We start from the raw sequence: 23564 nt of genomic DNA, 5'->3' as shown, positions 1-23564 counted from the left end.
GGGAATAGTGACCCAATTGAAAAGGAGGGTTCACATGAATGCTAATGCTAAAGAGCTTGTGCCCACAAAGAAAAATGAGATGCCATATTTGGGAAGCAAAAAGTCATGGTCCATTGCTTTGTTTTGCTTGCTTGATGCTAGGTGTCACGTAGAGGAAACAAAGCAGTCATTATCTCAATGCATAAATAATATCATGAGCATGCATAGTCATAATACTCGACAAGAGAAAGTTCACCGCGAATTAGGTTTTGAACATCTAAATTTCATAATAATTCATTGATTATTATTTGGAATCTCATGTAAAGATTTTGCTATATATATTATACTCTCTCTCTCTCCTTTTTTTTTTTTTTTTTAATTTGGCTTGGACCCAATTGTCCCACATTGTATCCTTAGCTAAAACATGGCAGTATCTAAATACAAAAAGAAACTAATATATAATAAGGTTGCAATTGAAATACCTTTTGATGATAACAATTAAGTTCTTGCTTTATTCTATAGCTACATTAACTTTGTGTGAGATGAGAAGTCCATCGAAGTAAAAAGAGGGATTGTTGTTGTTGTTGTTTTTTTTCTTTTTTTTCTATTTACTAATGTTCAACTTATTCATTACAAATTTCACAATATCTTACTACGACATTAACATTAAAGCTTCTTCAATAATCTCAACCATAAACAAGTCACTTTTTCTTTTATTTATGAGTGGGACTATTGGCACCCCTCTAAATATCTCTTAACACCCATTCTCTTAATTAACCCCATTAAAATATTTTAAAAAATTATATAATTCTTTTAACACCTCCGTCAATAACAAAAATACCCTTAATTGAAATTTATTGTGTAAACCCCATTCTCTAATTTTTATTATTAAACCTCATTTCAACAATGGGGTCTCTTCCATTTAAAAGGAAAAATAATGGGTTTTCATTCTCTTCATTGTAGTTATTAGTGGTAAATTCCTTAGCAAAAAATTAGAGGAAAAAGCAACCTTTTTAATTTCTAAAATATTTGACTTTTGAGTGGAGGTTTAATTAGAAATTGTTCTATTATGTAATTTTAATAAAGGTTAAAATTGTAAAATAATTAAAGGGGTTTTAAGAGGTATTTAGATGGGTGACAATAGTCATACTACTATTTATTTATTAAATTTTTACATTAATAGAGTAAATAAGGTATTATAAAAAATTGTTGAAAGCCGAAAGAAATTATAGGGAAAGTGGCAATCTTACAAATAAAAATTCATTACATATTAAGTATTCTGACAAATATGAATGATGAAATTAAAAATACGCACAACATATTAGCATAATATCTTTTGAGAAGCTTTTCTTAGGAGACTTTTTTTTTTTCAAGATAAAAATGCACAAGTGAATATAACTCTTTTTCCTTAAAAAAAATCACATATTAAAATATTTAGTCAGGGGTAGGTCTAAGAATTTATATTACTTCGGGCTAAAACACTATTTTTTAATTATGAAATCCGACATTGCAACCTATAATAACAGATAATTGTAGAAGGATTAATAAATCAATTAAGAATTTTATGCTAAATTAAATCAATATATGTAATTACAATCAATTAAAACTCGCAAGTAAAACTTTAATGTTTGAAGTGAAGTTCTTAATTAACAAGTTTAAATAAATTAAACAACTAAAATTTATTCATATTTTAAAATTATAAATATATTGTTAGTCAAAAGTTTAAATAATAAACGAAACTCATCCAGTAAAAACATATATGAATGTCGTTGTTTCTTTGGTAGGCGCTCTAACTCTCTTTTGAAAAATCAGATGCTGATAATTCTTCTACCAAAAACTTCTCAAAATACTCAAATTTTATTTTCTTACTTGTCCTCTTAGCTACTGTAACTACTAAATGAAAACTCAAAATTCACATAAAAAGTTTATGAAAATGTTGGTAATTGCTATTGCATGTTGTTTTTGTAGGTATTTTTAATACTAGTGACACTTTATATTAGATTGACACACTTTTTTTTTTCAATTAGAATTTTTTTAAAATAAACTAAAACAATAATAACATTAGCCCTCTAATGTTTTCAACCTATTAAATAAATATATAAATTAATCATTTTATAAAATAAGTCACTAATTTCAATTAAAAAAATATAATTAATTAAGGACATATTTGAAAATAAAATAAAACTTTACTATGACATAAAATTAATGAAAAATATAAGGGTAATTGAGTTAGGAACATTTATGAAAATAAAATAAAAACTCTATTATTACATAAATTTAATAAAAAAATAAGGGGTATAAATAATTTTTTCCTGATCAGGCTACAGCCTGGCGTACCCCAACTGTAGATCCGCCACTGTTAATTTAGTGGTTTGCTTTAATTTAATTAAATGAAACTTACCAAAGTGATGCAAAATGAAAATTTTGAGACTGCGCTAATTTGAAAAGACACTGACCCAACATGGATAGTTTTCTTTTCGCAGGAGAGATGAGATGATGTTTGTCGAAAATCATCACACAACTGACCAATAGAAGCACTTTTGTAGGGCTTGCTTCATGTGGCCTGGGCAGAGAATGTATGGGATTTTGTTTGGTGCATTGAACAAGCCAAAAGCACTTCACATGCATTTTGTCCTTTCATGTTATTTATTATTATGTTTACACACCATACAATATAAATATGTAATTCATAAAGCTATGCCTATCATGCGAGTTTTAGACCCTAATGTGATTGATTATCTTGAATTTGTAGACACGTGATGACCAAATCGACCTTCGTTTTTTCACTTTTTAGTTAATGATCTCCTTAGTAACAAGAAATGCAGATTTTGTAAATAGATGTTAATTGGTTCAATCGATAAAATTTACAAGAAAACTAAATTCAACTGTCCGCTCACATGGTAACTAGTATTAAGAAAGTTAATTCATATTAGATGGACCAAAATTGAATTTTGGGCTGATCATGAACCATCCTCTCTAAAACCCCAACACAGCAAAAACACTTCTGTCGATAACTATCTTGTACAACAATTGCTATACAACGAGTCTCTACAATACAAAATTTTGCAGAGACACCAATGCATCTGCAATGCAATTTCTAATCCGGCTCCTGCCAACTCTAGCTCCTTTTCATATTATTGGTTATGTTCTCATCTGGTTATGTACTGAATTTCTGCATGTTCTCTCAACCATTCGAGAACTTTAGCTCCTTCGAGTATGTCTATCACCTATGTAATAAGTTCCAGAAGCAAGAAATGTGAGATGAATTCTGACTCTGCATTATGCCACAAAAGATTAACCCCACGTAAGAAAATGTGCTAACCTGTTCTCTTACGCGATCCTCATCATATTCTTGTTTCTGTTGTTTTAATTCAGCAATGGAGTTTTCAACTTCTTTGACTAAGTCTTCAGTCGAAAACTGCAGCAATGTTCAATACATTTACTTCTATAATGAATCTCAAGAGTTGATGTTCCTGAGGGCGTTCCAGAAGTTAGCAAGAGACACATACGTACCTGCAAATTTTCACGTTTAAAGATATCTCCGACGGCTAGATTCTGTTTTATCACATTGGTTATGTTCTCCGTCTGGTTTTCCAGAAACTCTTTTACTGCTTTTGGGCTTGATAGAGCAGCCAACTGCTGTTCGTTCAATTTCATACCTGCCTGTAGTAACAAAGTGCTGGAATGAGAACTAGTTCTTGCAAAGAGATATTGCAAAATCAAATCATGGAAAATGGTTAATCTTTCGAGGATCCAAGGCCATCAAATGGGTTAGGGTACCTATAGAAACAAAAACACTCAGTACTGACCTGCATCTGCAAAAGTTGAGCCCCATAAAGCTGCCTTCCTTGTTCCTCAAACAAGGATTGAGGAATATCAATTTCCACCATCTGACATTAACAAAGATTGCGATATAGTAAGTAAAAGACGTTATAATATATGGCTGGCACATAAATAACAATACTTTTGTTTGACGATAATGTTCCCATAAGAAATGAACAGCAGCCCAGGCATTGACTCGCTGTACAAAGCCAATATCCAAGGGAAGCACCAATTAAAGACCTCATGAAATCAATCCAATCTAAATGTTGCAACTTCACTACATCAAATAACCTTGTAAAGCTGGTCTAGAATTGCATTATCAGTCGCCTGGTCTTTTGCAGTTTGCTCCACTTCTCGACACTTCTGCAATAATGTTTCCTTGACCTGCAGATTTGTGCAGCAGAAATCATCAATGGAAGAATACATCGAACCAGAACTGTTCCTATGATTTTAATGCAATGTTTACCTGCTCTATGGTAGTGCATCCAGGAAGAAGCTTTCCAGCAAGGGAGTCATCCAATTTCGGCAAATCTCTATAAAACAGTTCTCTGCATTCAACCTGAAAAGAAAATGGAAATTAGAAAATAAAATGTCCTTAGACATATTCTAGACATGATTCCTTCCATTCGCATTAATCTTGCTTTATAGAATCCTGTTAATCAACAATGGTGCTAAACTCTATAAAACAGGAAGAAACTCACAGTAAATTGAGCTTGAACACCACGAAGATGTTCTTGTCTCCAGGATTCAGGGAATGCGAGTCGAAAGGACTTTGTTTCACCTCGTTGAATTCCACTTATAGAATCAAGAAAACCTGGAAGAACTTTGTCCCCATCTTCTGTATCAAAATGAAATCCTGCAAAAGAAAGGGAAATGAGGATGCAGTCACTTGATAGTACACTGGGTCCAATGGTAAAGATATGCCCATCAACACATTTCGGAAGAAGGGAACAACTGACATGCATACAAGGGAGCTTTTCAAAGAGAAGAAAAACAAATTCTTAGAAGTAGTTCAGTTAGAGACTAGTTCATCTAACTTTCTTAGCATATAGTAGGAAATGCAATGAGCAGGGAGGATAATGGAAAAAATGAAATACGGGCAACATAATTCAGGCTGATAATGGCAAACCTTTGGTCTCTGCATCTGGAATATTTTGAACATTTGATTCATCTTCATCTATTGTTGTTGCTGATATATCAACGATTGCAATGTCACCGACCTGTGAAAGTGTCAAGTTCTTGTAACATACAAACCTTGTGATAATAGAAAGAAGTTTTTAAACGCATCTCGATTTCAATTTGTCTAATAAGACTTGTAAAACTATAAACTCAATTCCTATCAACAAAATGCAAAAACCAAAATCTAAACTGAAAGTGAAAGGAAAAATACATCTACTACACATATGATGAGTACAATAACATCTAACAAGGAACAAATACATAAATCATCAAATAAGATGTTCTAACAAAAGTCAGTTTCTCAAACCTACTGAAAGGTGGAAGCCATGAACATCTTCCTCTACTTTAGGAAAAGATAAAGCAATATTTCTGCAATTTTTCCCTTTTAATGGTGACCGCATAGAACTCTTATTCTATTGAAAGAGTTGGGCCCCTAATGGAAAAATGAAATCTAAGTTGGCTTCCCCTCAGTGTTAGGCCGGACTTGATATTCTTACTAAAATAGATTGATTAAATAAGGTCTGGAGGAGTCTTACAAATATGTACAATTGTAAGCATCCAAGCATCTGTTCTCTAACATTCTTATTTCATAGAAAGTTAGAAACAACCCATAAGTTCCATTTAACAAAAATGATGAACCATCACAATTAAAATAGCTAAAAATTGACACTCCTACCAATCCTTTTACATAAACAACTGCTGTTCGTTATTACAGCATACAATTAATGCCTCACGTACAAAAGACATTAAATAGGGAGAACTAGAGTGATTTCAACCAGGTACCTGTAGTCCTCTGTCAGTGACAATTTTCAGTGATCCAAGGGACTTATGGCGACGTCTTAATTCTTCTTCAGCAGCTTGTTGAGCAGCTGTGTCATTATCTATTTCTACAACAATCTTCAAATTCTTGTATCCATTTTCAGGATTCCATTTGACTTCAGGCGCAACATCGACAAGCACATCATAACTGGAGCACAAGTCAAATCAGCAAGCAGAATCCATATTATTGCATGTAAGTCGAGAAACGTCGATAGGCTTAAAATTACAAGCCCATGACAAAAAATTGAGAGGTAAAAGTTGCAATACAGTACAATGAAGATGATAGAAGAAAAAGCAAGCTTGAACCTGAGAGAGTTGAGAGAAGAATAGTTCTTCTCCATTTCAGAAAACTTAGTCACAATGCGGACGGAGTCTCTCAAAGCCCTTCCAGTCACCTAAGCAATATAATTCCACAACAAGAAATTCGAATTGTTTTCGGATAAAATAAGAAATGAAGAGACTATGATATAAAATACCGAAGTCATGGCATGAGGAAGGGTCCTCTTCAGAATAGATTCAACCGTAGCCTTTTTAACATTCTGCTCCCCAACAAAACCTACAAGAACACTCTCTGGAATCTTCCCAGGACGAAATCCAGGAATCTGCACGGACAAAACTAGTTACATGTCCAAAATTCAACTCCTGCCTACACAAGTTAACAATCATCTATTACATCTCAACAGGAATTCACATGTAAATGAGACAAGCACCTTGACTTGCTTCATCAACTCATTAAGGACCCTTTTGTAGCTATCCTTGCATACCGCCTCTGGAACTTCTACACTCAGCCTCACCTGCATAAATAGAAACATAGAAAGATACAAATCACAATGAGACTACCAAAAGAATAGAAAAGAAAAAAGAAGCCCATAACTACATAACAAAGCAGACTTAAATATCAACCAAGACACAGATAGTCAAGAAGAATTAATAGAAAATAATAATATAATTAAAGAAAACATACATACACACAACACAATTTAGGCGGTGATATGACACAGTAACATTTAGCAACAATATTATTACAACAAATTCAGAGAATGAAGTGAACGAAAAGCCATTTAACTGATAAAACTTCAGTGTTGATCATAATTTAAGGCGATTGATAAAACAAAAGAAACATATTCATATGTGAAATGAAACGAATTAAAACTTGTAAGATAGTAAAAAATGCAGTAATGAAACAACCTATGGAATTTAAACCAAGCGAAACAGAAAAATACCCAGTAATACAAACAAATAAAACCTCAAAATTAAGGTGACAATATAAAGAAACACAAAAGAAAAATGTCGCAAATTTAACAAGAAACTATAAACAAAAATGGACAAAAAGAGAGAGAGAAGGGGGGGGGGGAACTCACTGTCGAATTGGGTTCTGGACTCTCTGTGACCTCGATATCAGCCGGAAGCCGATCCTTCTCGGGTCCCAGAGCCACCGAGGAGGATGAAGAAGCAAAGATACGAACTGGGCTTCGATGAAATTGAGGTTGATGGAGATATAAGTGAATTTGGCGGGAAAATGATGACAGTTTCTGAGAATTGAAGTAGTTTTGGTTCATGAACTCAACAGTTGAGTTCTTTAGAGAAACAGAAAGAGGAAGCCCTGTTCTGTTGAGAGAGTTCAAGTTGAGGATTCTTGTTGAGTTGGTGATGCAAAGCTCCATTTTTTTTCCCGGTTTATTGTGTGATGATAAAAAAGAGCTCGACTTCTCTAAGAGATCGTTGTTGAAGATAGTGTTCGTATCTTTAATATCTTTTCAGTTAATACGCTGCGTTTTGCGTATTTACATTTTCTTCCAATTAGGTGCTTGGTGCTTACTTTCACGCCTTCACCCAACGTGGATTATTCCAAATTTTACGTTCTTCAACGAAAGGGTAAATTGTTATATTGTTAAAATAATTAATAAATTTTATAATATTAGAGATGTGTTTTAATTAGTTTTTAATCAATCTCTATTCCAATCGAGTAACGCAATACTTCTCTAACAAATAATTTCTTTAGTTATATAACATTCAATTTTTTTTAATATTTTAGAATTGAATTATTTAACACCCAAACGCTGCATCGCTTTTGCCCCTTAGAATATTAACTAATACAAAATTATGTAAATTATTAAATGACAAGCTAAACTTCATTGAATGAAAGAGTTTGTAGGAAGGCATACAAAATAGTATAGTGATAAAATAATCTAAATTTAGACATCAAGATCAATTTTATTTAATTATTAAGATTGTGACTTGACAACTAAGTCGAATTAGTTAGTTAGACTTTAAAAGTATAGAATTAATTATTTTAATAAATGTAATATTTCATTTTAAATTAATTATAATTTAATTAATTAATATTGACATGTTTTTTTTTTACACGAATTTATTAATTAAATAACTATATTTACAAATACCATCAACTTTAACCTTGATTTCCCAAACATTAAACATTTTTTTTTTAAAATTTTTTATCTACGAAATAATAAGAGACAAAGGGTACAATGAACCGACAAACTCCACCATTTGGCGCTTAACAAAAACGGTTAGGCCACTTTGCTTTGCCAAAACGACATCGTAACATCTGATCTTCATTGAATTCAGCTTTATATAAGGAGCGAAACAGCCAAAAGCTTGAGCTGGGCAGTAGCTAGCATCACTGACAACACGTGCTAAACTCTCTTCAATATCACCGGTCAGGCCATCGGAAAAAGTTCGGAACTTGGAGAGAGATAAAAAAAAAAAAAAAGAGAGATGGAAGGAGTGGGGTCCAGGATGGGTCGGGCCTCGGCCCGGTACGGCCCGACGCAGACGGTGTTCAACGGTCCGGTGAGGAAATGGAAGAAGAGGTGGGTCCACGTGTCGTCATCATCCCCGTCCACAATTAGCCAATCCAACGGCCATAATAACAACAACAACAGCAACAGCATAAACGGCGCTCCTCTGCTTCTTTGTAAGTGGACCCCACTCTCTTCGAACTCCTCTGATAATAACGGAGCCACAACGGAGGAGCCGCCGAAGCGACGGTTCCGTTACACTCCAGTAAGTTGATAATTTATTAATTTATCTAGGGGTTTAAGCAGGGTTTTTAAATTTTTCTTTTCCTTTTTTTTTTGGGGTAATATTTTCTGAGAAAGTTGGTTGCTTGGCTTTTTTCTAGATGACTCTCGAAATTTTAGTTTGATTTTTTTTGCTTGCTTTCTTTCCTTTTTAATTATTTTTTTGGATTATTAATTTTTTAATTATGTCTTTCTTTTTAATTATTAATTTACTCATCTATTTACCTAAATACTGGGTTCTGCTTGATGTTGGATTATTTGTTTTTTTTTGAGGGGGGGGGGGGGGGTTTGTGTTGTTTATTATTTTTAAATTTCGGTATATTTTCACTTTCCAGTGCTTACTAGTACTCTAGTATAACTGGTTTGTGTTCAAAACTTCTACTCAAAGGTGGATGGTTGATTTAAGTTTGCAGTGCAATGATATCATTTCTTGAGTTGTATGTAGTACATCTTTTTACATAGCTTAATTTGATAAATCTGGTTTAGAAGTTTCTTGCAAAGGTTAGAAGTGTGGAAGATGTGATGATGTGAGACGCTCCTTGGTTCAGTGGCTAGGAGATAGTGTTCTCATGTGGGAGGTTCTAAATTAGTATTGTGGGTCTGCTGGGGTTGTGTTTGTCAATGACCCCCCCCCCCTTCCTCGAAGTAAGGGATCATGAAAGTAGGAAGAATTTTAACATGTTGATATCATTTCGTACCAATTCATTGACATTATATTTTTGGGATGTTTCCATTTTGTTTGTTGTCTTGAGCATTGATTGATCACTGTCGTATTGTGCAGGTTGCTGTTCTAGAGGAACAGAAGAAGGCTGGTTTGGAGAAGGATGAGGATGAAGCTAGAGAAATTGAGACTGACATGCATAATGGGCATCCCAATTCTGAGACCAATGAAGTGAAGGTAGACAAAACTTTAACAAAAGAAAGTCAGGTAACAAAAGTTTCCTTGTGTTTTCTTTGTTTTCTTTTCCAAATGATTCCACTCTATAAAACATATATTGTGTTTTGCTAGAATTTTCTTCTAATTAATTGCATCCTTTACATTGGCTTAACCTGTCAAGAATGGGAATGATGGAAGATGCTTATCTTGAAAAGAAAATATTGAGTTACACAGTGCCCGTTCCAAATGAATTAATTGGAACCTGCCCAAAACAGCTACAGCTACTAATCCACCATGACACCAAGCCTCCCCCCAACACCAAGCCACCCCCTTCTCTTTTAAATTTTTAAAATTTAACGGAACTTATGTTGCTTCTTTGGATCTGCCTTAGCTTGTGATGAACTTTGATGATGGTAAAATCCCTCCCCTTCTAAGTGGGGCGAAGGGAAGCATCTATATGCATATAAGTACTTTATGGAGCTTGAACTACATGTCGCAATAATACATTATTCTCTTTGCTTTGCAGGATTTGAACATGAGTGATTGGGAGGTGGGACTGTGCTTGGGAGGCCGGAGTGACGACCAGGATTCTGTCAGCCACATAAAAGACAATCAGCTGATTAAGTCAGCTATTGATGACTTGTTTTAGTGCCATAACATCATCACTGTGCACTGTTAACTGTTAAACAGGAAGCTATGCTTTAGTTTGTAATTAAGATGTAGACTTAATATCTAGGTATATAGTATGTAGATAGGTTCGTAGCAAATAAGCGAACGTTTGATCTTGTTCTTGGTCTACCGTCTGTATATATATGCACTATGAAGCATGTGCAATATGACACCTTTTTTGGGCATGCTATATGGGCAGTTGTTGGTTATGCTCTAGAAACCCATTACCAACATTGGACAAAAAATCTTGAAGAAAATTTCAAGGTACCTTGGGTATGGTCATTCTCTCCGCATTACAGTTTAGCCTATTGCATTTTTTTATCATCCTCACAGAACTTATAATGAAATTAGACAAATCAAGTCACATGCTAAACTTACAAAGCAGTATAAAATGACAATTGCGAGGAATGAAACCAGATCTCTGATCCTAACGGCATTTATAAAACTCAAAACTATCTCTATGCTTGAAATAATTAACAATAATGAGAAAGCACCAACACAATCTTTGTAGCATCATTATTATGTCTAAATGACAAGAGATTTGATAAGAGATGGTGCAAAGAAAAGGGGGGAGGAAAAAGTGTTCTCTGCTGCACTTGAGGTTAATCTAACAAGAAAACCATTGTACTTCTTTCTTCTCAACCGACAAATCACAAATGAGGCCAAAATTTATATATGGGGACTTCATGAGCTTTGTCTTTATGCCTGATCATTATTCTCAGCACGATCATTTTCCACTGCTTGAGTAACCCCAACTTCAGCTGGCCTAATAACTCGCTCATAGAGTGTGTATCCCGACTGCAAAATTGGAGAACAGAATATGTATGTATCACAAACCCATGGCCTGATAAGTCTTGGACAACACTTTAAAATGAAATATTGACCATAAGCATTCCTAGCCCAGCAAACAGACTATGAGAATTGAACAAAATCATACCCACTTTCACACAAATCACAAAGATTGGTCTAAATATTCACATTCAACCACATCAATTAAGCAAGTGTATAATTCAATTTCTAACAAAAATAAAAACAATGTTTTAAAGTGTATAATACTTTCTTCCCTTGAGTGAAACGGTTTCTATGTCAAACAACATTATAAGCAATCAATGCAATATTTATATAGTTAATCGAGGAAAAAATGATCAATTTAAATTATACCTTTAGAACATGAGCCACAGTGCCTGGAGGTTTGGAATTGTCTGGTAGTTGGAACATTGCATTATGCCTGTGTGGATCAAATGGTTCGTTTATAGGATCAAATTTTTCAACTCCAAACTTTTTAAATACCTAAAAGCACAATGTTCAGGAAACAGTTAGCAACCAATTCAACTTCCAATTTACTCTTGATGTCTCAAAATCCAGCATGTCAAGCACACTGAGATGCAAAAGGTTGACAAGCATAAAATAGAACAGAGAAGATTCATAAAATAAAAGCAAGCTGATTTTGTTTCCTCCCTTCTCATCGAATAAAATGTAGAAAATCAACGATGTCCTAGAAAGAGATGGATGAACATCAAACCATAACAGCCCGGTTCATACAAGTGCTCAGGAGGCAGTGATGCGGAAACATGACTTGGAAAGCAATAATAAAATTTTACCTCTCCCAGCTGCTTCTCAGTCATTTCTACACCTTCCAGAAGTGATTTCAGAAGTGGCACAGCTCCAGCAGTGTCATTAGAAGGATCTATCTTTAAGAAGTTTTCTTTAACAACAGAAGAAGCTCTTCCCAAATTGTCTGCAACATCCAGTAGGGCCTTCGCAAAATTCTGCAAAAAATTGAAAAACAACAAACATCAGAGTAAAAATTCTAAATAAAACACCAAAAAATATCAACAGGTCTTGTTAATTTTATTATAAGGAGGCAATATGCTAACAAAGAAACCTGTATGGCAAATTTTTTTGAATTCTCTGCTTCACGTATTGTCCTGTCCTTGACATTCTCCATTTCCGCAAAAGAACGGAGAACTTTATCTTGCATTTGCTTCATCTCTTCATTCTTTGCCATGAGAAGCTCTTCTCTTTCCTTCAGAAGTTTCACCAAATCATCCCTTGAAAGTTCAATCTCACTCTCTGAATCTGAATCAGAAAATGCAGTTTGTTTAGAAACTCTTCTCCTCCTTTTATTAGATTGGGACACGGTAGATTGGGGTTTTGAATCAAAACCTGATTCCTTTGTTCGATCAGTAGCTTCCATCCCTTCATCAGAAGCTTTAGCATCTCCATTTGGTTTGGGGGCCTCAGCCCCATTATTATCTACAGAATCCTTAGCATCTCTGTTTGGTTTGGGGGACTCAGCACCATTATTATCTGGAGCACTCCCTTGTTCCTTTTCATTAGGTTCAGGGGATGCCGAAGAAAATCCAAATCGTTGAAATATAGATGAATTGAGTGTCGTTTGATGAAACAGAGACACCTGTGTCAACTGGCACAGAAAACAATCATATAACTCAAGCTTTTGCATGTCAAACTTGAAGATATGCCATACAAAGGAAGAAAAGAAAACATCAAAGAAGCATTCAAGTATGGATAATATTCAAATGCATGGAAAAAAAAAAAGTCTGCTCATATTCAGTTTTTGTAAGTTCTCATATTCATACTTAAGACGCTTAACAGCAGGAGGCTTTCCGGGGGGGGGGGGGGGAGAAGAATCAAATGTAAGAGAGAAAAAAAATCCAGCTGATTCATATCAATCCCAATAAATCGTAAAAGAAAAACAGTTATCCTACCGAGTAAAACCCTGATTACATACATAATAAAAATCAACGCTTATCAATCCCGAAGCACCTTCTCATTCATACACAGATAGACCAATTAATCCCAAAAACTATAGAATTCAGGCAATTCTGTGATTTATCAGAAACACTAGTCTAATCTCTAAAATAGAGAATCTTGATAAAAGTCCCCAACTTTAATAACATAAACGGAAAGCACATGGGAACTCGTATTCAATTAACCAAAAAAAAAAAACACACACACACAAATTGAATGAAAAATAGTCAAATTTAGAAAAAAAGCCTTAAACCCTGGCAAAACCCTAATTCAAAATTACGAGTGAAAAGTGAAACTTTCTTTTATTACCTTATTGGGAGATTCAAAAACAAGAGAATGAAACTGATTTGAGAGAGCAGGTGAATGTTGCTTCCCCGAAGTAGGAACAAGAAGTAACGCGCGTCGGCCGACGCACCGAGTGGCGCGTGACAACACCCTAGAGGCCATCATCACCGAGGAAGATAAAGAATAACTGGAAGATTAATTTTGGAATAGGAAAATTTAGGGTTTAAGGGGCAAAGATTGGATTTTTTTGTTATTGGGATGGGGAACAGAACGGGAGGAAATAAGAGGGAAAATAAGTGCGTGGCGAGAAAGAAAAGAGACTTACAGGGGAAAGGTTGGGGTTTTAGGGCATTTTATGAATAGACGTAATTGCCCTTGTGAACCGGTGAAGTGGATTGTTGAAGAATCATTTATTCATTTTGGGGTATTATTGTCTTGTCCCGAAGGTAGTTAAGTTAGGTTTTGGAAGGAAGGGTCGAGAAGCTTTTTCTGATGATCCGCCCCTCAATAAAATTAACATGACCATTTTCTTATGAATCCCTTTCACCACGGTCGAGCAAGAAAGAACAATTCCAGTTTGTCAAAGGACTAATTTATTTGATTGTTTCAATCCCAAAAGTTTAGATCATTAATTATTTATAGGATTCTAGACACCTATTAAAACCTCCAAGAAAACAAATTAATAGTAATAGAATTCTTCATTTAAATTAAAAAAAAAAATTACAATCCTAATTCTATTGGATTTTAACATTCCCCTGCCCTAAAGTTATGCCTTGTCCTAGGCAATCTATGATTGAGGTAACTCTTTCTTCTTTTTTTTCCTTTGTTCAAGCAATTTTTGTGCAGGCACTTTTATAATTTATTGTTAAGGCAATTTTTGTCCATGCAGTTCTACAGTACCCTCTGGTGACAAGTTGGCAACTGCTTAAGCTATGACTGTAAGAATTTCTTCTATTTCGGCCGTCTCTTTAGCAATTTTTACTTCAGGCCTTCCATTTATTCTTCCCTCTAAATTCTAATTGCGTCAAATTTGGCTTTTTGTGATATTTTTGTAGGAGCCATGCAGTATCTGGATCGATCCTCTAGTACCACTTTGATAAGATCGTAGATCCTAGGGTTCTACCTACATAAATAAAGGAAAAAAAAAATAGAAAAAAAGGCTGAAAATATTCATATATGTATATAAATTGTGAATAGATGAAAAACAATGCTTCAAGAGCCTTCTCATAACCCTAAAATAAATTTTAAATGACTATATTTCAACAAATGCTACAAGGTCAACCCGTTAGCATTTACAACTGAATTTGATTTGGCATTAATATTTATGGAATTTTCAAGCTAAATTGACCAAAATCGATAGTTTGTTCCTCTAGCTATAAACATAAGCAAAGTGGTTGTTAATCACAAAAATCTCGCCCAGAAAAAGAGCAGACTGGGAAATTTAAACCTGCAATTAGAACGATAAGCAGACATCTAAAAATCCTAAAAACAAAAGACCGCCTAAAAAGGAAAACCTGAAATCTCTATCAATTTTGAACCTAGAATGGAAATTTTCAGGTTCAATAACGCGGTTTAACACCTAACATGCAGTCCATGTACTCTTTAAAAAAAAAGGACAAAAGAACTCATGATCATAAACATGTTTAGCATATATATTTAAGGTAATCATATTAATTTTCATTTTCATTACAATCAATTTGGCACCGTTAGACAACTCGCACCAACCAATCCAACAACAAACGAAGATAGCATTTTTGAAATGCATTCAGTTTTTCACAATAGCAAAAAGAAAAAAGGAAAAATGGTACAAGTTTAGGCTTTAGGAAATTTGCATCATCATTCTTGCACTGCAGCTGCCTCTATCTCGGTGCTCTCGGAGAAGTAATCTTGCCTGAAAATTTATAGTAGTAAATCATTGGCATAAGACTTAAAAGATAAAAGCATTCAGATCATATGGAGATCATGCCTGAAAATTTATAAAAGAAACATAATATAGATCAATCACATTAAGTTACAATATCATTCACAGGAAAAAGGCGATGCAACAAACATAGCCCTTAAGACTAACTCAAACGGAACAAGTTGACTAGGAATCGGATTAACAATAGAGAGCTTGCTCAGGATAATATCAATAAAACAAACCAGATTAGGGCCACTTCATCTACCTATGGTTTCATTTTATCATGGTATCTTAGGCCTAACAGGAGACAATTACGTGTTTGGACAATATAATAATAAGAACTGATAAAACCTTGACAAGGGTTCCGACTTCTGCCTCTTCCCAGCCCTTGAAAATTAATGAGAACAAAACAAAGATGATTGGAATGTTAAGCTCTCTTGGCTTTAAAAGAACATGAAAAACTTTACCTCAGTCACGGCATATGATTAAATTAGTTTCAGAAACTGGAAGGTCTACTCTTTATATTTTCTCACTGGCCAAAAAATCTGACAACAGTTTCAATTTCTTTTCCTTTCCTTCAGAACAATGACTTGTAAACCATCAAAATGAGAAATACCTTGAAAGCAGAATTTGACTCCAAACAGATTCTTCACATACAATTAGAATAACATCAAAACTATTGCCACAATCATACACGATATTCAAGATTTCGATGTCCAACTTACTTGATTTTGCGTGATAGTTGATACAAGCCCGTCCCAGCCATTGCAACGTTGACACTAAAAAGGTTCCAGTTTTTCTACAATCTCAGGAGGTAATATAGTATTAGAATTGTTCCCAAACATATCTTAAACAAAATGTAGTATCCTACAATCACACTATGCCAGTGATTTCTTTGCACATAATAGAAAGAATTTTTATATCTAGATTCCCCAATGGGATCATCATTCCACACTTAGACGGAGAACTGGAATATAACATTGGAGATAAACTAAACAAAGATGAAAAAAGCTTGTGTAAAATTAGCCAACAGTTGATCAGTCAAGAAACTTTAAACTGCTAGCATGATGGATAAACAAACACAAAGGAGACAACCAATGCCATTATGTAGCACAACAACAGTGTGCAAAGTTCCAACTTTTAGAGGGCATAATATCTCTACAGCAAAAAGCAATTCTTTTATCTTTCTCTAATGCTAGAAAGTAAACATACCGGAGTAATCACCATGCTGTAGCGCGACCAAATAACTCCGGTAGCAGTAACAGCTGTATTGGAAAGACGTTAAAATACCATATATGCAGGAACAAATAACTTCAAATTTCTAATGAGGCACACCTAGTTGCTGAGGATAGGAGATCTTTTCTGGTGGCTTTGAAAAGTCTGCAATGTTTGCTATGCTGATGCCCCATTTGAATGTTGGAGCCCAAAAATGAACTGCCAAAATTATAAGCTCTTCTGAGATATACTACATTAAGGAGTAAATAAAATAAGTAAACACACAACTCAATTTCACTCCACGATTCCTTAATTATCAATTACTTCCATCAATTAATAGGGGCTAATTCAGGATTAAACACTAATCATCATATACAATTTCGTACACCCAGATGTCAATTTACAATTCTTTTAAGAATTTTCAACAACCGTCGCCCAATTCGGATTGATTGATCAAAGAACACAATTTTTTTTTTTAAATCCAACTAATTTTCACAAATTTCATTTATTTGATACGACCAAGCAGCCATCTATAAACAAAAGGAAAAAGTTCAAAAAAGAAAACAAACAAGAACAGAAATAAGAGAGCGTACTGGTTTTAGGACCAGCCGGGTGGTTCCAGAGAGCTACGAGCTTGTTAGCTGCCATCAGATCGATTTCTTTTTTTTTTTTTCCTTTCTTCTCCTTCTCTTTTCTTTTTGTTCCTTCGCCGTGATGATGGGGCCAATGAGATGACACAATTGTACAAAGATTTTGCGGAATTGTAAATTCTAACATTAGTGTCATGTCAAAAGACGCAAATGCCCTTACAGCACTGCTGCTCGTCTACCGCAACAGTTCGGAAAGAATCAGAACGCTGCTTCGGGTACTGTGTCGTTCTGTCATGTCATCGTCAGCGACTGCAGTACAGTCATAAAATCGTATCAAGCTAACAGCCAATAGCAGAGCTGCATATGCCACGTGGAGAAAATTTGTTAGTGATCAAAGCTGGACCAGGGAGGCTAAAATTTTTTTCTTTTAACTGATGGGGCCATGGGGGTTGTTTCTCTTCCTTTCTCTGTTTTTTTTTTTAAATAATCTTATTATTGTTGTACATGGTTGAATATTGCTGAGTCCACAATTTTTTTTTTAATTCTTCAAATTTGGATTGCTTTGTTAGTAATATTTTGACTGAGTTTAAAATTAAGATAAAATAAATTCTGAATGTTCTAAAAATCCATGCATGGATTTAGTGGATCCGAATCCTATTTAAAAAAATACACGGTGTATTAATACTTGCTCTAAAAAATGGCAATTCAGAACATTTAAAAACTTAGGATATAATCAAATAACTCTTAATTCTATTTTTAAAATTCTAACAATAGGAAAATTATTTAATTATTGTCACTTTGGCGTAGTCGAATGCACAAGCCACTATTTGATGCGAAAAAAAAAAAAAAATCATCCTCCAAAGTCGCAGCCGTAAACCACATGAACCGGTGGATCACATTTCTGCCGTGAATCAATTTCACGATCCAAGCCAACTTTAGGCGCGTAAAGCCAGTCCTAAACGACAACAAAAAGAAGAAAGAGAAGTTCTAGTTCCAGCCTGTTGTTGTAACTGCATGAATTCTTCCTCACGTCAAGCCTATACAAATTACAAAACCATGCTCCTGAAAACTTCAAGCTGTAACCCAGAAAATAAGTAAATAACGCTCACCAAAAACGCAAACACAGTCCATAAACTGCATCAAACAATTTGTATAAGAAAAATTAGGGTTGTTGATCTTGACCCGTAAATTGGTGTCACACGACTTTACTATTAAATGTAACTTGAAATTAACATGCAAGATGTCAAAATGGCATTAGCTGTTGTGACAAGTTAACAAGGTTGAAGACATTCACTCAGAAGAAATTTTGTCAAACGATTAATACAACAGCTAGGAAAAAGAAGCTACCAAGCTACTCATGTCTTTCTCACATTTTTTTATTACAACAGTACAAATGGAGAAACACTTCTATTTCAAGTAAGATTCTTATTCCATCGTTTTCATTAATCAGAAATAGCACGTAATCTGTCTTGACTCTGCAACCAATAAATCAAAAAATTCAATACAGGACCTGGAAACTCCCCTGTATAAAGCAAAAGCCGAGTAAAAGTCTCAACAAACTTCATCCACCTTAAAGTTATTGTTGCTTCCCTACTTCACCACTGCACAAAATGTCATTCATACCAACTTGACCAACAAACACTCCAGACTCGTAATTATATAAACCAGATAGATAGACAAAAGCATTAGATATGGGTTACGAGGCCATGCTTTGGTTTCTTTTAGCTCATCTCCTTGTGCAAATCCTTAAAATAAATGCAAAAGTTCCGGCAATCATTGTGTTTGGGGACTCTTCTGTTGATTCAGGGAATAACAATGAGATCTCTACAGTCCTAAAGAGCAACTTTCAGCCATATGGCCGTGATTTTATCGATAGCAAGCCCACTGGTCGGTTTTCCAATGGTCGGATTCCGACTGACTTCATTTCTGAAGCTTTTCGCATCAAGCCAACAATACCTGCATATTTGGATCCCACATATAACATATCAGATTTTTCTACGGGAGTTTGTTTTGCTTCAGCTGGAACTGGTTATGATAACGCCACTTCGGATGTGCTGGTAAGTCCCGTTATGGCTTCAGACTCTGTAAAACTAGATAAAGACAAAACTCACCCAGTCCGTAGAAAGTTTGTTTTCAATCAGTTTTCAATAAGGTTTACTCATTTTCCAGGTTGATGCTGACATGCCTTTTCATAATATATATATATATATATATATCAAATCAATAGTATTTTTATCAGATAGTTTTAAGTTGTCAAAATTTCTAAGTCTACGCGGGTCTATCCAAAAAGGATTAGGGTATTTCAGTAAATAAATTCGACTGACTCTGATTCTCTTACCCATTAACATTTTAGAAGATCTCACAAAACATCTATCGCTTAGATTTTGACTTTTTGGGAATATATTAGCCAATGAATTAGTAACTTATCTATGTTCTAATCACAAGATGATTTTATTTGTGCCTCCTGGATTGCAGTCTGTAATCCCTCTTTGGAAGGAAATGGAGTACTATAAAGAATACCAGGAGAAGCTCAGAGGGTTTCTCGGCAATGAGAAAGCTAATAAGGTCATTGGGGAAGCACTGTACCTAGTGAGCATAGGGACTAATGATTTCCTGGAAAATTACTATGTACTTCCACGTAGACCATCAGAGTACAACATTGAGGAGTACCAGAATTTTCTTGCAGGAATTGCAAAAGATTTTATCACAGAGCTTCACCGGCTAGGAGCTCGAAATATATGCCTAAGTGGGCTTCCTCCAATGGGGTGTTTACCACTGGAAAGAGCGACAAATATTTTCTCGGGAGGTGACTGTGTGCAGGAGTACAATGATGTAGCTAAGAAATTTAATGAAAAGTTGCAGGGTATGATCATGAAGGTGAACAAGGAGCTTGCTGGCATCCGGCTAGTGTTTTCAAATCCCTATGATATTCTTTTAGATATCATTCAGAACCCAAATAAATTTGGTAAGTTTTCTGCAGTATTTTCATATGTAGTTAAATAGCACAAACTCCATGAAGCTAGTAGGGCAGTTATGAACGATTGAATCTCGCTTGCAACAGGGAAAGAGTAGTGATGAACGAGAGACTACCCTCCATAAGTATCAGATCCACTGGGTCCCCAAAGTACCCAAAAATAAGAGAGAGAAACCCAGGGATCTACTTTTCATGATTTGATATGAATAAAGTAGTACTATCTAGTTTCTGGCTTGGCCTAGATTTCATTTTATTTTCCTTCAAATTAGCACCAATATGTAACTTTAGAGCTGTCCCTCAATACTTTTCATTATTTGTTGAGATATAACTTAAAGGAGAATGAAACCATGCAAATATAATTAGCAAAATGCAGTATATCATACGGACTAACAAGGTTAAGTATTTTTAGCTTCAAAATTGTGCATTGTGTGAACGAGCATGAGCATGCACCTATTTGCATGTGTACTCAAAGTATCTTATTGCAATTTCTAATCACAGGATTCGAAGACATAGCAAAAGCATGTTGTGGAACCGGATTCTTCGAGATGGGTTACATGTGTTCTAAAATTAACCCATTTACATGTTCAGATGCAAACAAATATGTATTTTGGGATTCCTTCCATCCAACAGAGAAGACGAATTGGATTATTGCAGATCATGTGGTTAGAACTTCCCTAGCTACGTTTTTATGAAGATCACAAAGTATTATGCAGCATTTAATGGTTGTAGTGCTAGTCCTAATCATTCACAATAGCATCTGTTGATATTTTATCATTCTTATTGCTATGTAATTCTCTTCCGAAGAAATACAAAACAAATTCTCCAAAATGAAAATTTTATAAACGTTCAAGAAGATTGTCTCTAATTTCTCTGAGTATGGACTCTAAAAAATTATTAGAATATGCTCTCTTAAAAATATGAATGACAAATGGAATCTGATGAGATGATCGCTGAATTAATTAAGATAAAGGCTCCAGATGATAATTCCACAAAATCCAAGATGCAGAATGGTTCAGACCCATAAAACGTTTAACGATAAAAAAAATATATTTCTTTATACAAGTAGCTGAGAAGATAAATCTGATCTAAACAACAATGGTGTGAGTAAATAACAAAAGTGATTCTTCAGGAATCTCCATGAAAAGCAGATACAAATTAATACTCAAACATCTGCTTAATGAACTCCCTCTATCATGTGGACGTGTGATCACGACAAAATTATCATTATGAACTAAATTTAAAACATAAATCATAATGATTGGAGAAACACGTGCAAAAGGAAGCAAAAATTTCAATGAAACAATCAAAACTTATATGTGCAAATTCTTATCTATTACGTACACAACTAGATGCTTGATCTTACAGATGCAACATAACGAAATGGGTGCATTTTAGAAAGACAGACACCTTATCTCAAATTGCAGCCTATTTTGGATCTTTAGGAAAATGTAATTTGATAAGTGCAGGAAGTTCAGCTAGCTCAACCCGAGACTTGCCCATCAAAATACTCCTCAACTTTTGGTCACAATTAACCACATTCTTGTTATTGGGATCCTAATCCAATGAAAGTATAAAAGTTAGTAATAAATATTTTTCAACTAAATTGCTATAAAATAAGAAGGAAAGAAAATGATGGTATATAAGCATCATAGTACTAAAAATCAAATGCAATACGCAAAATTCCAACTCCTTCAGGTTAGGATATTTAATTGCTAAAACAATAAATAAAATGATGGAATATCGGCATCATAGCACTAAAAATCGAACGCAATATGCAAAATTCCAACTCCTTCAGGTTAAGCTAATCAATTGCTAAAACAAGAGCCCCATTCATACAATAATGAGTAACACAACCAAACTAAGTTACATATACAAACTAAGGTTGCACAAAATTATTGGAAGATTAAAATTGAAAATGTCAAAATGAATAAACGAGAATAAAAAAAACACATTCATACTCATCTAACCATACCATGCCAGCTCCGTTTGTATAAATAGTTGCATGTAATATCTGATAAGATAAGCATCACCATTAGGACACTCAAAGCATCACCTTTAGGACAGACACGTGATTACCATGGATTATTTATTAAAGTTTGAAGACACACATAAAATCACCAACATATATACTTTTAATTGGAAACTGGAAAATAATAATAAGCAAGATTAAGAACCTGGAGATTGTTGGTCTTGATGTAAGACCAGACGCGCATGAAGCAGCCCAAACGAGAGATCCGAGACTGACCCACAAACTCCCGAAGCGTGGAAGGGAGATTTACAAGGTCGATCAAATTGGCTAGCTTCTTCGGGTTATCAATGAAGGTTTTCTTCACTCCCTGTGGCAACATTATCACACTCTCCTATTTGCTTTCCTCCTGCAACTCACAAACAAATATATACGGTAAGCCACTGTGTGATATAAAAATTATTACTTATTCCACTTTAAACCACCAGGTAAACGAAACTAACTAAGTTCTCATGCCTCACAGTAATATCACTGAGTCGAAGGGGAATTTTATCGAACATTTGATATGCATATATGAATATTACTGATTCGCATATATGAATATTACAAACTAAAGATAACCAAAAGTTAACTTCAAAGAGTGTACGACCCATTTTAAAAATTAAAAATTAAGAAAAAAAGGTAAAAGACAAGAAAGAGAATGGGTTGAGTTGGTACCTCGAAAGAGATGTTACACAGGAGATGGCGAGCTCGACTTCGAAGCTGAAATCGAAGATGCCATTTTTATGAAGGAGCGCAAAAGAGTAGAGCTGCTAATTAGCCCCACTCAAATGTTAACTAGCCCGTGACTTCGATAAAGATAAGCCCAATTGGATAGTGTAAAAGCAGTTTGGGCTAGTTTCCTCCACAGATACGGAAGGGTATTCTTTCACTTTTCAAAAAAAAAAAAAAAACAATTAATAATAATAATAATAACATTTATGTCGGGGAAAAGAAATTCACAACTATATACTGTATCTTAAAAGAGTAAGTAGTCTTCCAAGCTTTCAAATCTTATGATGGGTTTGGCACTTGGGCGGAGATGATTCTTACTATAAACAAAGTGAGGTATATGGCGCAAATATGTCAATTTCTTTGTCTTTTCGCAGTATGATCCATGAATGATATAACTAGAATTCCATTTTTATACAATTGAAGGTGCTATTGATTCTTACCGAAATATCTCTTTTCATTTAAGTGGAATCTTAATCTTAATTTGGAAAATATTACGTAATAATCTTTCTTCTTTAAATAATTACTTTTTCTTTTTTTCTTTTCTTTTTTATATAAATAACTAATCTATAGAGTACATGCATTTCAAGAATTTTGATCTTGTCTCAAATGATAGGAATTATATTTAAGACAGTAAGATCCGAATTTTTTTTTTTTTTTTTTTTTTGGGGGGGCAACAATAAGACAGCAAAATAATTGGAG

General features: G+C 34.5%; 6 protein-coding genes across 8 annotated transcripts; 2 read left to right on the top strand and 4 right to left on the bottom strand.

Annotated features, from left to right (window-relative positions):
• Positions 1-2884: 2884 nt before the first annotated feature.
• On the bottom strand, positions 2885-7532 carry LOC102610383 (trigger factor-like protein TIG, Chloroplastic). Its single transcript, XM_006474931.4, has 13 exons — positions 7161-7532; positions 6510-6593; positions 6276-6401; positions 6106-6194; positions 5764-5947; positions 4931-5021; positions 4503-4657; positions 4268-4360; positions 4093-4185; positions 3789-3869; positions 3493-3642; positions 3302-3397; positions 2885-3206 (listed from the first exon to the last, which is right to left on the bottom strand). The coding sequence occupies exons 1-13, from the start codon at positions 7461-7463 to the stop codon at positions 3129-3131; spliced, it is 1623 nt and encodes a 540-aa protein (XP_006474994.1). The 5' UTR covers positions 7464-7532; the 3' UTR covers positions 2885-3128.
• A 784-nt stretch (positions 7533-8316) lies between these two features.
• Positions 8317-10574, top strand: LOC102610682 (hypothetical protein). Its single transcript, XM_006474932.4, has 3 exons — positions 8317-8826; positions 9625-9771; positions 10247-10574. Exons 1-3 carry the CDS (start codon positions 8539-8541, stop codon positions 10367-10369), a joined length of 558 nt encoding a protein of 185 aa, XP_006474995.1. The 5' UTR covers positions 8317-8538; the 3' UTR covers positions 10370-10574.
• A 220-nt stretch (positions 10575-10794) lies between these two features.
• On the bottom strand, positions 10795-13936 carry LOC102610986 (grpE protein homolog 2, mitochondrial). 2 transcript variants are annotated; one of them, XM_006474934.4, is made up of 6 exons: positions 13471-13928; positions 12556-12814; positions 12275-12468; positions 11991-12158; positions 11551-11679; positions 10795-11187 (listed from the first exon to the last, which is right to left on the bottom strand). In XM_006474934.4, the coding sequence occupies exons 1-6, from the start codon at positions 13609-13611 to the stop codon at positions 11089-11091; spliced, it is 990 nt and encodes a 329-aa protein (XP_006474997.1). In that variant the 5' UTR covers positions 13612-13928; the 3' UTR covers positions 10795-11088. The 2 variants fall into 2 exon arrangements, with proteins under 2 accessions (XP_006474997.1, XP_006474996.1); XM_006474933.4 differs by having other exon boundaries at positions 12275-12814; positions 13471-13936.
• A 1138-nt stretch (positions 13937-15074) lies between these two features.
• On the bottom strand, positions 15075-17298 carry LOC102611475 (mitochondrial pyruvate carrier 4-like). Its single transcript, XM_006474935.4, has 5 exons — positions 17155-17298; positions 16682-16780; positions 16559-16611; positions 16072-16145; positions 15075-15337 (listed from the first exon to the last, which is right to left on the bottom strand). Exons 1-5 carry the CDS (start codon positions 17207-17209, stop codon positions 15283-15285), a joined length of 336 nt encoding a protein of 111 aa, XP_006474998.2. The 5' UTR covers positions 17210-17298; the 3' UTR covers positions 15075-15282.
• Positions 17155-22973, bottom strand: LOC102611765 (upstream activation factor subunit UAF30). 2 transcript variants are annotated; one of them, XM_052434225.1, is made up of 4 exons: positions 22809-22962; positions 22300-22500; positions 21533-21679; positions 17155-18227 (listed from the first exon to the last, which is right to left on the bottom strand). In XM_052434225.1, the coding sequence occupies exons 2-3, from the start codon at positions 22471-22473 to the stop codon at positions 21551-21553; spliced, it is 303 nt and encodes a 100-aa protein (XP_052290185.1). In that variant the 5' UTR covers positions 22474-22500; positions 22809-22962; the 3' UTR covers positions 17155-18227; positions 21533-21550. The 2 variants fall into 2 exon arrangements, with proteins under 2 accessions (XP_052290185.1, XP_024952967.1); XM_025097199.2 differs by lacking the exon at positions 17155-18227 and adding an exon at positions 22098-22136 and having other exon boundaries at positions 21397-21679; positions 22809-22973.
• On the top strand, positions 18554-20843 carry LOC102613070 (GDSL esterase/lipase At4g26790). The gene is made up of 3 exons (XM_006474942.4): positions 18554-19208; positions 19627-20116; positions 20624-20843. Exons 1-3 carry the CDS (start codon positions 18843-18845, stop codon positions 20815-20817), a joined length of 1050 nt encoding a protein of 349 aa, XP_006475005.1. The 5' UTR covers positions 18554-18842; the 3' UTR covers positions 20818-20843.
• Positions 22974-23564: the final 591 nt, after the last annotated feature.

This window comes from Citrus sinensis, chromosome 9, assembly GCF_022201045.2.
Source record: "Citrus sinensis cultivar Valencia sweet orange chromosome 9, DVS_A1.0, whole genome shotgun sequence".
Classification (NCBI taxonomy): Eukaryota; Viridiplantae; Streptophyta; class Magnoliopsida; order Sapindales; family Rutaceae; genus Citrus; species Citrus sinensis.
This window is presented reverse-complemented; position numbering and strand designations above follow the sequence as displayed.

What these genes read in the sequence shown, in the direction of transcription:
- LOC102610383 (XM_006474931.4), bottom strand. Translation starts at nt 7,463, where the DNA reads ATGGAGCTTTGCATCACCAACTCAACAAGAATCCTCAACTTGAACTCT. An exon ending in TCCAGATGCAGAGACCAAAG is followed by an intron (nt 4,658 to 4,930) that starts GTTTGCCATTAT and finishes TTTCTTTTGCAG; the next exon opens with GATTTCATTTTGATACAGAA. An exon ending in GTGTTCAAGCTCAATTTACT is followed by an intron (nt 4,361 to 4,502) that starts GTGAGTTTCTTC and finishes TTTTCTTTTCAG; the next exon opens with GTTGAATGCAGAGAACTGTT.
- LOC102610682 (XM_006474932.4), top strand. Translation starts at nt 8,539, where the DNA reads ATGGAAGGAGTGGGGTCCAGGATGGGTCGGGCCTCGGCCCGGTACGGC. An exon ending in GACGGTTCCGTTACACTCCA is followed by an intron (nt 8,827 to 9,624) that starts GTAAGTTGATAA and finishes CGTATTGTGCAG; the next exon opens with GTTGCTGTTCTAGAGGAACA. An exon ending in CTTTAACAAAAGAAAGTCAG is followed by an intron (nt 9,772 to 10,246) that starts GTAACAAAAGTT and finishes TTTGCTTTGCAG; the next exon opens with GATTTGAACATGAGTGATTG.
- LOC102610986 (XM_006474933.4), bottom strand. Translation starts at nt 13,611, where the DNA reads ATGATGGCCTCTAGGGTGTTGTCACGCGCCACTCGGTGCGTCGGCCGA. An exon ending in TTTTTGAATCTCCCAATAAG is followed by an intron (nt 12,815 to 13,470) that starts GTAATAAAAGAA and finishes TTTCTGTGCCAG; the next exon opens with TTGACACAGGTGTCTCTGTT. An exon ending in CAAAAAAATTTGCCATACAG is followed by an intron (nt 12,159 to 12,274) that starts GTTTCTTTGTTA and finishes AATTTTTTGCAG; the next exon opens with AATTTTGCGAAGGCCCTACT.
- LOC102611475 (XM_006474935.4), bottom strand. Translation starts at nt 17,209, where the DNA reads ATGGCAGCTAACAAGCTCGTAGCTCTCTGGAACCACCCGGCTGGTCCT. An exon ending in CTCCTATCCTCAGCAACTAG is followed by an intron (nt 16,612 to 16,681) that starts GTGTGCCTCATT and finishes TTTCCAATACAG; the next exon opens with CTGTTACTGCTACCGGAGTT. An exon ending in CAACTATCACGCAAAATCAA is followed by an intron (nt 15,338 to 16,071) that starts GTAAGTTGGACA and finishes ATAAATTTTCAG; the next exon opens with GCAAGATTACTTCTCCGAGA.
- LOC102613070 (XM_006474942.4), top strand. Translation starts at nt 18,843, where the DNA reads ATGGGTTACGAGGCCATGCTTTGGTTTCTTTTAGCTCATCTCCTTGTG. An exon ending in ACGCCACTTCGGATGTGCTG is followed by an intron (nt 19,209 to 19,626) that starts GTAAGTCCCGTT and finishes CCTGGATTGCAG; the next exon opens with TCTGTAATCCCTCTTTGGAA. An exon ending in TCAGAACCCAAATAAATTTG is followed by an intron (nt 20,117 to 20,623) that starts GTAAGTTTTCTG and finishes TTCTAATCACAG; the next exon opens with GATTCGAAGACATAGCAAAA.
- LOC102611765 (XM_025097199.2), bottom strand. Translation starts at nt 22,473, where the DNA reads ATGTTGCCACAGGGAGTGAAGAAAACCTTCATTGATAACCCGAAGAAG. An exon ending in TCAAGACCAACAATCTCCAG is followed by an intron (nt 22,137 to 22,299) that starts GTTCTTAATCTT and finishes TTATCTTATCAG; the next exon opens with ATATTACATGCAACTATTTA. An exon ending in ATACAAACGGAGCTGGCATG is followed by an intron (nt 21,680 to 22,097) that starts GTATGGTTAGAT and finishes TCATTGGATTAG; the next exon opens with GATCCCAATAACAAGAATGT.